At 42.7% G+C, this 13,554-nt stretch overlaps 1 protein-coding gene across 1 annotated transcript in view; it reads right to left on the bottom strand.

The window, feature by feature from the left end:
* Positions 1-1,092: 1,092 nt before the first annotated feature.
* HS6ST1 (heparan sulfate 6-O-sulfotransferase 1) overlaps positions 1,093-13,554 on the bottom strand; it is a 189,985-nt gene continuing 177,523 nt past the window's right edge. The window contains exon 2 of the mRNA XM_062582514.1: positions 1,093-3,087. Coding sequence (XP_062438498.1) covers positions 2,379-3,087 — 709 coding nt within the window. The 3' untranslated portion in view covers positions 1,093-2,378. The remainder of the gene's footprint in view (positions 3,088-13,554) is intronic.

Below are 13,554 nucleotides of genomic sequence, written 5' to 3'. Positions count from 1 at the left end.
ATTTTGCTTCCCACTTTTCAGCTAGGAGCAAACGCTTACAGCCAAGTCACACACCTCTGGAAAGAGGGGCCAGTTTTTGACAGAAACACTGACAGACCCTTAAGGACCACACCACCACCAGGAAATACTGGTAACAGCCTAATACAGGGGTAACAATATCAGGCTGTGCTTGAAGATGAGCATGTGCTTATGCCCTTTGCAGCACCAGGCTGCAGACCTCATCAAAATCCAGCTGAAATCGATAGGAAATGCATCTTTTGACTTCGGTGGATTTGGATTAGGGTAACAGCGTTGCATTTTAATTCAGTGTGCTGTTTGTATTTTGTTTTGAAGTTTTTAGTTATCTTCACTCTTTTGGAGAAGAACATCTCCAAATGCCAGGTGTAGCCCCCACAGCGTATATAGAAGAAACAAGGCAGCTCCTGCATTTAGGGCGGCCAGCTCCTTTGCAAAACTTGGTCTCAGTTTGAAACTGCTGGAAACAGTGTAGAGAGGCCGAGAGCGAATTAAAACACAAAACAAGTGGATCGGTGGATCTACGTGATAAGAAAGAGAGGCTGTGTAAAAATGACTGCTGAAGCAGAGTATATTGTCTCTCCGTCTCTCCTCCTGTGATTTCAATGCCATATTTGATCTGCAGTTAACATGGCCTTTGAAAATCAGAACATATTCCATCTGATTCACACTTTACTCTAAACAATAGCTGGTTCAGGCCTTAGAGGCGGAGTAGTGATGGAGTGAGACACGAAGCAGGCAAAAACTGCCTCATTTCCATGCCTCTAGCCGAATAAAGAAGTGCTTGCAACGGCAAGAAAATAAGCCATACTTTAATTTGGTGAATGGGAGGAGGAATTAGAGAAGGCATTGTTGTTCCATGACTCAAAAGTCAATAAACAGAACCTGGTTAGACTGTCATCGCATCGGAGGATTAAACTTACACGAGTCCCTAAAAATGGCATTAAAAGAGAGAGAGTTCTGCTTTGAAAGTGGTCTGAGACTAAGCAAACATTTTCCATGATTCTCCTTTCCAGTTTTATGAACCCAGCTTGTTCATCTAAAGGAAGACTGTGGAACAGGCATTCTGCCGAAAGACAATGTTCACAGTCTCATAATTTATTCAGACCCACAGTCAGAAATGTTTACAGCTCTGGAATAAAGCCCCATCCTGTTTCCATTGAAATCAGTTCTACTGACTTCACTGGAACTAGGCTGATACCCATTCTTTCTTGATAAAAACAAGTAAAACTAACTTAAAAATGCGGATATGGGTACATATACATTTTTGTTGTAGTCACCTATTTTATATAGCAATGAACAAAACAAAATCACCCCTTTATCGCGTCGCCATTAATGACTGAGCATTTGCAGAATCTTCCTGGAAAAGGTCCTGCAGATGTATGAGGAACTATTGCTATTTAACTTGCTCTCCCTTGTTTAATATGTAGGATAGGGTTTTGCATGGGCTGTTAACACATTATACTGATGAAGGCATGAACTGCAGCTGTGTGGGGTGACGAATGGCATGTCTGAGCCTATGTGGAATTAGGTTGGCTTTTAACTTGTTTTGGGACCTGCCTGTGAAACAAATCTGGGGAGCTTTGTGCATGAATTCCCTATTATTTTTATGGTGAAGTTGCTTATGTATATTTGATACCAGTGCAATGTATCAAAACCACTGTGCTAAGTACATCTCCCAGGCCACAGTCAATTTGCTTTAATGTTTCTCATCCTCTGATGTTTTTCTTCTTTTATTTTTACGATGCTCTACTTTCTGGCAGTGGCTGCCAGCTGAAACTGAGCAACTACCCTTGTGCTTAGATCACAGCCTGAGAGGATAGCACATCCTCAACTTAGTCACTGTTACCATTTACTTTCAAACAGTACAATTTCCATCCCACCTCCAAAAATATCCACAGAAGAAAACCTCCCTTTTCTTTTTTTTTCTTTCTTTCTTTTTTTTTTTTTTTTTTTTTTTTTTTTTTTTTTTTTACTTTTGCATCTTCATATCATTATGCTTAGGGGATAAACAGATATAAAAAAAAATCCTACTTCTGTCAATTTATGTCTGAATCGGGAGGATAAGAAACGTTCTTTTGTATTTGGCCTTAAGAGTTGGTAACTGCATTTGTGCATTTTTTACTTCTGCATCATAATGTTGACCCTTTTCTATTTTTATGTATTTATTTATTTTTTTAAGAATCTCATCGGTCTTGTAAGAAACAGTAAAAAGACCCTATGCTTAAGGAAGCAATCTATCTTCTGTTTTACAGACGTGCTTTTAAATAAAATATTTTTTTTTGTTGTTTTTTTTTAATTTTACTTCCATGATCTTTTATATGGAAACTCTAGAATCTCATCAATATAAAAGTCTGCCTAGGCTACCACTTCTCTATAATATGGCTCATGTAGTCCTCAGTGGGCAAGCGTCCTTGCTCTTCGGTCTCTTCCTTGGGAAGTGCTTCATTGGACCGGTGAAGAAGCCTCTCTTCCCGATTCTTTATCCTCTGCTCCATCCTCTCCAGCTGCCGTTTGTACTGGTAGCGCTGTTGGAAGAGGTCCTTTGCATAGTCATAGAGCTGCATGTCCAAGTCATTGAGCTCCTCAATCCTCCGTATGGTGTCATTATCCACCTCCACCCCACCTGCCCGTGTACTGTTGTACTGCATAAAGGGCCTGATGAATTTCAGATTAAAAGTTCTCTCAAACAGGTACTGAGTCTTTCTCTGGAACTCCGTCAGGCCGAAGAAGGCCATGTCTTTGAGGTTCTTTTTTGCGCTCTCTAGCAGGATCTGTGCTCGCTTGTTCTCAGGGATGAAAGACATGTTATAGCAGCCCACTAAGCTCAAGTCAGCCAACATCCTCACTTGGCGGTTGTTGGCCAAATTATATGGGCAATCCATGAACTCCTGCAGCGTGCAGCCTGACCAGTCTGTGCCTTCATAGCATGAAGGCAGCTCTTCAGGAGTTGGTGTCCTGCCATCACACATGTGCAAGGATGTCTTCCACGTAGCCCCTCGTTGGACGTGACGCCATTCGCTGAGGTAACGAGATACGGGGTCTCTCAGCAGCGTGATATAGTAAAATTTTCTACAAGAAGAAGAGAAAAAAATAAATATTCTGCTAGCAACAAGAAAGATACTTGGCAAGCTGAGATCTGCAGAAGGCACCAAAAGGACAAGGGTAAATCAACATTGCAGCATCCATTTCCCTGTACTCTTGGATTATTTTCTTCTTGGGATCTCTAATACTAAGTAGTTTGTGCAACATTTGACCCATGTTTCTCTTTCTCATTGCCCACCATTCTTGTTGTGCCAAGTAGTAACTCTTTCATCAGGACATCATTTTCTAGCAACAGGCTACAATGTCAGAACAAGTCCTTCATATTCAATTGATCTACCTGTTTCACAGAGCAGCTTTGGCTTTAGAGACTGCCCGGCCTTTCACACTACCATGCACCTTCTGAGTGAGCCCAGACTTGCTCTGCAGGACTGGCCAACATTGCTGAGCTGGCCTTATCGCTTTCACTTCACGCTCGTGTTGACTAGGCCACCTGCAGCTCGACTGATCTGGCTGCAGAGCGGAAACCTGGGAGTCTGTACTGAGTAGCAGCACACCAATAGAGTAACAACATAGCATCAGACAGAGCCAAACTGAAATCAAGAATGCAATATGCTTTCTAGAAAGCGAATACGTGAGATGATCAGTAGCAATAGTTTGTTCTTATTTCAGCTGATGCACGATCAATTCAGACAAAAACACTTCTCACATATGAGACTGAAAAGAGTGAAAAAGGAAGACCATCAGGAGCAACATAGAGTGGCGTAGGACATTCTTGCTGCTCCAGGTGTAATGAAGTGCACTACAATACGAGCAGACCCTTGAACTGAAAGTATGTGAGCCGTCTCGTACAACGAGTCCCTCCAGCCTTGGCCCACAATGAGCCTGGGATAAAGTTCTGGGGCTGAGAAGAGTGGCAGCCTCTAACAGCTCTCTCCAGACAACTAGAAGGGAACGGGCCTTTTTCTTTCATTACCTTCCAATAGCTTAGCACTGCAGAGTCTCAGAGCGTTTCTAGAACAAGGAAATACCTTCTCTAGTTGCTAAAGTAGGCAGGGAATTAAATCCACATGTGCTGCAAGCTCATGGGGCTGCATGACCTTGCACACGAACAGGAGCACCTTGTTTTGGTAGGGTAACACGCACAAAGGCTCCGCGAGGTACTTCATCTAGGGGTGACGGTGGAAACATTTTCCCATTAAAAATTCATCTTTGCCATGGCTTGCTGCTCTGCCAGGGAGGCTTGAGGGAGCTAAACGTGATGGCCATTATGAGGGTACTACAGACTTTTTAGAGGAAATAAAAAAGTCAAATAAAAAAAAATGCTTTGGCTAAAATTAATGCACCTATATTTTCCTAACAACTTCAATATTATTTTTCCTAGTGGTCACTTAAATTACTGCAACAAGACCAGAGTAACTGAGTGTAAAAAAAAAAAAAAAAAAAGAAAAAAAAGAAAAAAAAGAAAAAAAAAAGAAAAGAAATTCAGTAAATTGCCCAGGAAGTCTGATTTTAAGGAATGTCTGCTTCCCAATTTGCTACTAATTTGCTGAAAGGTTGTTCCAAAGCAGTAAGTTTTGGTCTCTCCATCACTGGCAGGAGGTGTCACTTCAGGCTCTAACTCTCCTGCTTTCTGCCTTTGTATCTAGGCCTGGTAAAAACATTTGCCATTTGGGGGAACTTTTCAATCTCTCCATAGCAGGAGTATCACACTAGTTACTGCCTGTCTAGTAACTCTGGCTAGTGTATTGTCTGTGTAAGGGAGAGAGGAGGAAGGAGGGGAGCAGAGAAAGAAACACCTCCCTTAAATTTACCTCTTTTTCCTTCATTTACATTGCAGCCTGTAATAATGACTCAGTTACCCAGACTGAGATGCAGCTATGATTTATACAGACAGTCCTAAGAAACTTCTAACAGATGGAGATAAAATATGACAGTTGAAGGAACAGGAAAGCAATGACGAATACCAGATGTTTAAGTGACAGGTGCTGACGGTAAACACTACCAACATTTTTGGACCTGTGAACTATAGTGGTCATTTTATTTAGATCAATGTAATCCAAAGGTTATATATTTTTTTCCTGAAACACCTTCAAACCACAAATTTATTCAGTCTTGTAGCCTACACAGACACAGACAGAGAAAGAAAGAATTGAAATCTGCATTTTACAGACAGGGGAACTAGAAATATTAAATAATGTGCATAAAATCAAAGGGATGTCTGTGGCAGAGCTGGTACTAATCTCACTGGTGTCAGCCTAAGTCCAGTCCATCTTTTCTCTCTCTCTCTCTCTCTCTCTTTGCACTTCAGGAGTCTATTAGTAAATCTGATTAATAAATAGTATGTGAAGCTTCCAGGGTTCATTGAAACAGACACAGCTTCAACAGGACATGGATTGAAACAAGGCTGAGAGCAAGAATCTCTTTCTTCACACCTGGACTATAAAAATGTTTATTTTATTTGAGGTGATGCACCAGCAAATATTTTACCACAGGTGATTTCTCTCTAAGATTCATCTTAGTGGGTGGAAAGCATGGTAAAATAGATTACATTTTAAAAAATTATACTGCATTTGATGTGCACTTTCCAGCTCTATATAATAGAAAAGCGCTCGAAAGAGGGGAGCTGGCACCCTGACATGGAAACAAGATGTGTCTTTGGAAACTGCCATACTGGCAGCAGAACCAGGCTCTGCTGCCCCAAAAGCGCATAAATTAAAAAATACACAGAAAGGGACTGAGATGAATAGTTTAAACTGCTGAGCAGAGATGCCCCACTGATTACTGAAATTTATGCTGCCAAACTGTATGTAGCTCTCCAGAAGGATATTGTTTTCAGAGGTGGAGAACCACTCAGCTTGAGGGGAAGTAAGCAGTGCATCATTTGGTACTCCGGAGCCTCAGGAACCAGAAAGATGCCAATTTGATAGTAGGTAACAACCATGGATGCATTCACCTAAGATACTCCTTAAGATATCTAAATTGGAGTTTTATTTGAAAAGTCTGCAATCTCAAAACTCTTGGGATTACATTTAATTTCAAATAAAAGTTAGATATCTATCTAAAGCAGCATCCATTAGCAGCATCATTCCTAACATAGTGAGTCAGAAAGTTGGGGGAACTTTGCATCCATGTGGCTGAGAACATAGGCAGTGCCACTTGTCAGCAATAGCTCGATATTTATGAGGAACCACATGACTAGTAAGTTCTCTTTTGTCATCAGAGATAAAATAAACCCATTAAATACAGCAGCTGTGAGTGCCCTTCCTTTCAGCATGGTGCCCCAGACAGCTACTTAACTCAAGTGTTCCTAAGGGCTCATTTCAGAAGCGTGGTCTTCTCCTAACCCAGATGGTTCCACTCAATGCTGCCTCATAAAAAGCCCAGACAACCCCATTTTGGTCATGCAATGCCAAGTCTCACTGGCCTTCCTGGAGCTAACAAGCTCAAGCAAGAAAATTTACTTTATTTAGTAAATTATCTGTTTTCTTTTTCTTCCCATGTGAAGCTGGGCAGAACAGCATTACTGCTCTTACAAGCTCCCCTTCCACATACCCATTAGGGGGCCTGTGACTCCTGGGAGGACAAATTAAAGCACAAGCCAAAGTTGCATCTCTGCCTCTCCTTGCACTATCTCCCTGGCAGTCCCAAGGTGAAAATTCACCAGAAGTCCCCAAAGCATACCCTGCTTTGTGTGCAAGCTACATGATTTTCTCTGAGGAAAGAATCACTAGCATATTTATTAAACAGAGCAAAATGAAATAAAGTTTTTGATAGGCAACTCTGGTTTAGAATTGAAGATTCAGAGAAAAAAAACCCACAATATTAGAAACGAAGGGCAGTCTTGTGGTTGTAGTATGTGAAATGAAAATGAATCCAGGAAGCCTGAGCTTTAAGCATCTCTTCTGTCGAAGTCACCTCGTGTGTCCCTGCGCCTTGTCTATTCTGGCAAGTCCAAACCTCACATATTTTGGAGCAGGAACGATCTCCTCCAATGGTTAGGTGAAGTCCCTACGATAACATGGACTGAATCAGGTGACAACAGTTCACTTAAGGCACATTCGCACGATACAGAGGAGTCGGTGGCACTGCTGGCCTACAGAATTCCCGCCCTGGACCCCTCATTCCCATTCTCACATACTACTAGCATGATGCATCCTTCGCCTTGCCAGTACAATTTGCTGCAGGGCTATACTACAAATGCTGTCACTGAGCAGATCTGGGTTAAAAATAACTCATTCTTGCAGACCTAAGTGAGTGTCTGAAGCCCCCCTTTAGTAATACTCTGCTCTAATCCTTGTCAAGTAGGTTCCTCAACTAATGAAGGGGAAATGAAACCCTTCTTCCTCTAAAAGACAAATTCCCTTCTCTTTTGCTAATTACCAGTCAAAGTAATGCTGATAAAGTGACAGATTCTAAATATGATGCTATTTTCTCTTTTCAGTTCATTTTCATCTGTTCTCTCCTACATTCCTATTTCATCCACCCTTCTGACTTCCCACTACTGGTCTCTAAAATCTGCTAAGAACTGCTTACTTGGCTGTGAAAGCCCCTATTCACTGCTGTGATTAACTGCTTCCTTTCCACGCAGCTAAAAACACATTTTAAAAAAATTTCTACAGGTTCTTCACTGAACTTTCAAGTGTCCCTCAAAGGAAAAGGAAAATCTGTAACAGGTCCTTCTTCACTACTTTGGTGGCCTTCTATCAGATAAATATCAAAATAATGATAGCCGCTTCCAATCACACTTGCTTTATCTTGCTTGCCAGGAGGGAGAAGGAAAAGGAAACTGTATAGGTCAGCCTCAACCATATAATCCCAATCTGTCAAAGCAACATGCCCTAAGGCTACAATTTCTCCACTGCTAAAAAAAAAGGGAAAGGAGCAAAAAATTCATCTATATTAACTGGACTGAATAGGGTGTGTACCAGCTGGCAGGACTGAAAAAAACCTTCTCTTTTCTTTAAAAGAAGGACTGACATGGAATTTGTGGCTGATTTAAGGCCTCTTTGTAAGCCAAGTCCGTGCATTATGCACACCTCAAACCGTTTTTTAAGAGTCCTTCCATCAGTTCCTATCTGCTCTCACTGTAAATAGCTTATCACTAAAACAACTCGTGAGTCTGCCTCTCCGGTCAAATGAAAATGTGCATCGACCCTGTTGTTAGTTTGCAAGGACAAAGGAAGAAACAGAGCAGTTGCTTTCCATACGGCAATGATTTAAGCACTCACCTTAAAAAGACAATTAAGGAGATTATAAAGTAGCTGCTATCTCCACTGAAAATGGACATCATCTCCTAAGGAAGCAGTTTCAGCATTGAGTTATAGGTAAATAATAAGTAAAGGCGAGTCGAGCTTCTATAATGATGGATGAGCTGAGAATGTGGCAGAAAAAAAGTTAAGGAATTTATATTGTAATTATAAAATCATACTAGCTGTTACCTACAGATAGCAGATGCACAAACTTCTGATTTACCCTTCTACGTAGCGCCACAAAGTAACTTTCCGTTCCTGGGGGAACCATTGAGCTTAGGAACATTCTCTCCAGCCAAGGAAAGCACTTGATTCAGTGCAAGTCGCCTAGTGTCTTACAGCTTATTAACTGCCAGTACACGAAAATCTCTACTTACCGCTTTTAAAGCCCAGATTTGGGAAGACTCCACCTACTTCCATTTTTATTCTACAGTCAGATTTGCTGCATAACCATACGCACTCCCAGTTAAAGATTGGAATTTAATATATGTACAATGATTACTTCCTTTGGTAGCAAATAGCCCTCATTTTCCTCAGTCTATTTCCTCTCATCTGGTGTTCATTTAGACTCTTCCTGCATTTCACACACAATAAACTCCAGCCCTTTAGAAGTCATACAAAAAGAAAACACCTAAAAATAAACAAATAAACAAGTCTCTTCTATCCCCTATGTTTAAATAAATGTTGCCACACCAAACACCAAGAGCCAGGGAACCGAACAGAAAAGCCAGTCCCCAAGTACTCAAAGAATGTAAACACGTACTTAACATTATTTTCTTTTCCAGTAAACTGGAGGCTGTCTATGCAGCAAGTCAATGCTTGCTTTGGTAACTGTGTTTGTTTTGCTTGGTTGTGTTTGCTTTGCCTGATGGACTCTGCTCTTGGGACTTTTCTGTATTAGAAGGTAGGATGTTTTGAAACGCCACAAACAACCGCTACACGGGCTCTGCTCACCTTCCAGCTCCCCCGCTCAGGGATTCTTCCCAGGCTCCAGTTTCACCAGAGGCCAGTCTGCAGATACGGTGATCCCTGGTGCCGAGAGCTTACGGAGAGCTAATTGCTAGAAATACCTCTCAGACCGCTTCAGGAGCTGGAGTGCAAGAGAACGCTCTCATACTACTTTGTAGTATTTATATGCTTTTCTTCAGACTGAAAAATTAAGCTCTCATGGACTCTCTCAGTTGGGTGCAATTCCCAAACGCAGGTTTCTAAATACAAAAGAGTGCATTTCAGCTGGTAAAATTGGATCTTTTTCAATCTACCTACCCCTCTTGTAAAGGAATGAGAGTTGTGGGGGAGTGATGCCCTGTCACAATTTGGCTGTATTTTTGAAAATGCTTACACAAAAAATACTCTGTGAGTGCCAGTCTGTGCATACACGCTGCAGAAACTCCCCAGCTGCTTCTCCTAATTTCAGGTATACACACAGTGCAGCCTGATACGTCACAGCAGCACCGAGAAATCATGAGCAATCGATCTGCATCTCCCAGCTGCGGTTCAGGAAACGGGGTAGTGAGAAGGGCCTGTCTTCCAGGATACCGTTTAAATGCAGCTAATTGCAACCTTTCTGCAGTAAGGGGGTTTAAAGGCAAACTCCCGAGTCTGTGAAGACGCTGGCTCAGCAGCCGCGGGGCGCGAGACGGCCCGTGGTCCCCGGGCGGGCCGGGTGGGACCGGGCGGAGGGCTGCCTGCAGCCGGGCGGCCCGGCTCGCCCCGCGCCGCGACTGCTCTGCTTGTCCGCTCCGGGCTCGCTGTCCCGTTACTGCCAGCCGCCCGCTGCCCGCGCGGCCAGCGCCGCTCCAAGGGCACGCGGGTGGCAGGGAGGCTCGCCAGGGCAGCGGGAGCCGCGCGGGGCCCCGAGAGGCAGCGCGGCGGTCGGCTAGACGCGGCTCTGCATTCACGGGACGTGGCAACGCAGGGGAACGTCACACCTGGCCGGAATCGAACGCAGCAGCAGCACCGGCGTGGCTGCATATTAATGCCTCTTACGCCATCAGAAATGCGTACTTTAAAGGTCTTTACTGCCCTAAATGAACTGAGGGTACATTTTTACCTTGGATCTCAACGTCGTTCAGTATTGATACTTGCTCTGTTCCCTATATGCTCTTGCACACGCAGTGCTAGTGCTAGTTCAGGTTTGTTAGCAGTATACCAACAGGCATTCATCCAGGAAACAAGTACGGGCCTATCACCCTGTTGTCTCATGACTCATTTATATCCAATTAGCAGAATAGACACAGATTGGTAGTTTTAACCACATCTCTACTTTTCATGAAAATCAAGCTGCTGTGTAAGCACAAGACTTCCCTGTTGCACTGTCTCTTGCAAACAAGTTAATCTAAAAAAAAATACACAGTTTGTTACGAACCTTAGAAGTGAGCTGACAGTTCATTTGTCAAAATGACAGATGTGATGAAAATTGGCCAAAAGCTTGAAAAAAAAAAGTGGGGGGTCAGGGTGAGGGAAGCAGACAGGAGATGGAGGGAAAGGCAAAGCCCTCTGGAGCCTTGGACTCCTTGAGGACCCATTAAAAGCTTATGTTACTTGCACCGTTTATAAACAAGTGCTCTGCTTTGCCATGATAACCTTCCTCATCTCAAGCACTTAGGAAATGTTGACTGCTGTCTTCCACGGAAGCAAGGCACCAAAAATGACGGCGCGCTACAAATCAAATACCTTTGATTTATTACCTTTCCCAAGTTTCAGGAGGTTTGTTGTGATTCCTAAGTGACCTTAGTAAACCAACTAATCAATAGCACATCTGAACGCTGACTGACTGCAATGGAAAGTTTCACTGCCAGAAGAATTACATCAACGCCGGCAGAGGACAGGCTATAGAAATGTGGAATGCAAGCCCATGCCTATTCTTTGCATTCCTTTGTTTTTATTATTACCCTTGCTGTCATCAAAACAGGAACTTTCAATATGAAGAAAATGTTGCCTTTCTCCATAAAAAAAAGTCTCACTGCTTTCTCTTACTGGCTCTATAACAGACTCTCACTTTACTCATTGTAGCATGACACAATAAATGATACGAGCATTTCTAGGAAATTACAGTCATGTTTACTGTAAAATACTTTGTTACAAAGTACTGTACCCATTCATTTTTGGATTTTCTTCCTGTATGTTAGACATATTAAAAACAAACAAGAAATGAATTAACTCCTGAAGAAGGCTAATGAGACATCTGTAACGAGACACCAAACTTCTCCTCTCTATGCCGGCCACCAATCTGCATTGGGCAGGTAGCATATAATAGCAGTTCTTGCCTTGTAGCAGATTGTTTAAGAAAAAACATCAGGGGTCTCATTCCAGCTCCAGAGGATAAGTCCTGCCTCCGTATGAAGTGCCAGCTCAGGCTGCCGCTCTACGGGCAGGCTGGACTTTGGTCTCCCCTGCCAGGAGAGGATACTTTAAGAAAAGGGGGTACTTTAAGGAAATTAGCACAGTTTCTCCTTATGCTTGCCCTGAAAAGAGCAAGTATGTCAGAGATTCAGCCTCCCCAGATGTCAGGATAGCTACAATGAATACAACAAGCGCATATTTTAACTAATAAAGGAGGTTTCTGCATTTGATTCCTGCACATTTCAAGACGCGGAAGGAAGTTCACAATATTGCCACACAGAAAAAAGAAAAACAGAAGCAGCTGAAACAGTGCAAAGACAAAGCATAAGTCGCTATGCAATATTCAAAGACACTTTATCTGATCTAGCTGCAAGCAAAGCAGCTAGCCTGGAATTTGCATTTTCTTTTGAACCGTAAGTTAGCGTCTCTTCTGTATCACACGAGCTCCACTGGCAGCGAGATACAAGGAAGATTCAAAAAAAGGTGTAACAGCATGATAGACAGAAGCTATGTTTCCTTGAAGGAACAGGCATCAAATTATAAAGCAACCATAGGGGAAGATGGGGGGAGCAAGAGTACTCAGAGGAGCAGGTACGGATGGCCTGGGCAGGGCGCCTGAGTTCTTGGCAATGGCCTGCCTCAGCCCAAAGGGGAGCAACGCTGGAGTCAGGAGGTGCAACGGCAACACGCACACCTTGAGTTGCTCGTGGATCACCCTCGTTCCCGTCAAAAACGGATGGATGGCTACTCGGTGAGTGAGAGGACTTAGGAAACGGAATGGAGGTGCACTGGGTTTTGAAAGTGGATTAACAGGTCCTGGATTTAGGAGTAAACATTACATTCCCAGCATTACAAAAGTCAAGAAATGGTACATTTGATGGAAGGAAACCGCAAAGAGCAGCACAGCCGTTTGTGGGGCCAGCTACGCTACAAGCTGTTTCAAAACCTCCTTTCCAGAGAGCTCACCTGCCTGCTCTCTGCAAATCATACCGGACAGCTAGCGAAAGAAGGCAACTACTGAGCGGCAGGGCAAATCGACATGAACTAACTACCGCAAGACACCTAGCAGCAAGAGAGAGATGACTGGTCCTACTTCCATTTACACAGTTCCCTCTTCAAATTGGTGCAGGAAGAGGTTCCCACACTATTTCTTTTCCCGTGAACAGTCGTATCACTGGCTACAAGGAGTACCAAAGCGCTCTCTTCTCAACTAACCGATTCTCCCTTGCTCAGGAACAGCAGATGCTGACAAGCACAAACAGATAATCCTCAAGAAAGCACAGCTACTAATCAGTCGCTTTTATATTTAAGATCAGTTGGGGTTGCCACTGCCAAATACTGCTTTTCTAATTAATTGCACTGGAATGCACTTAAGCAAGCCCCAGATCAAAGAATCAACTGCACAGATTGAAATAAATCCTGTCTGTGTTGCTAATGCCTTGGAAATGGATGACTTGCTAAGCATTCAAAATCCTGTGTACCAGTGATTTAAAACTACAGATAATGTGTGCATCTTTCAAGGGAACAGAGTTCAGAATAAGGAAGAAAAAGCTTCCTTCATTTGCTCATGGAAGACAATTAAGCAAAGGCAATTGTTCAACTCATTTCTGAAGTTTGTCTACCTTAAATTCCCTTTTCCACTTCCCTATCATCAGAAATCACAATGCATGACCATCAGTTTTCATTGTAACAAAACTTTATCATCATTATAGATTTCTTTTTTCATTCTTTTTCATGAAGGGTTGAAATCTTTTCAAAATAATGATAAATAAAAATGACTGGGGATGGATGTCTTACCAGTTGGTGCAATAAATCACTGTCTCTTTTTTGCATGGGTCTCTCTCTCATGGTTTAGAATATCATCAGAATGCCTTCGATTGATTTACAATTTAGTAATCCA

The sequence above is a fragment of the Rhea pennata genome, chromosome 9 (assembly GCF_028389875.1).
Source record: "Rhea pennata isolate bPtePen1 chromosome 9, bPtePen1.pri, whole genome shotgun sequence".
NCBI classification, from domain to species: domain Eukaryota; kingdom Metazoa; phylum Chordata; class Aves; order Rheiformes; family Rheidae; genus Rhea; species Rhea pennata.
This window is presented reverse-complemented; position numbering and strand designations above follow the sequence as displayed.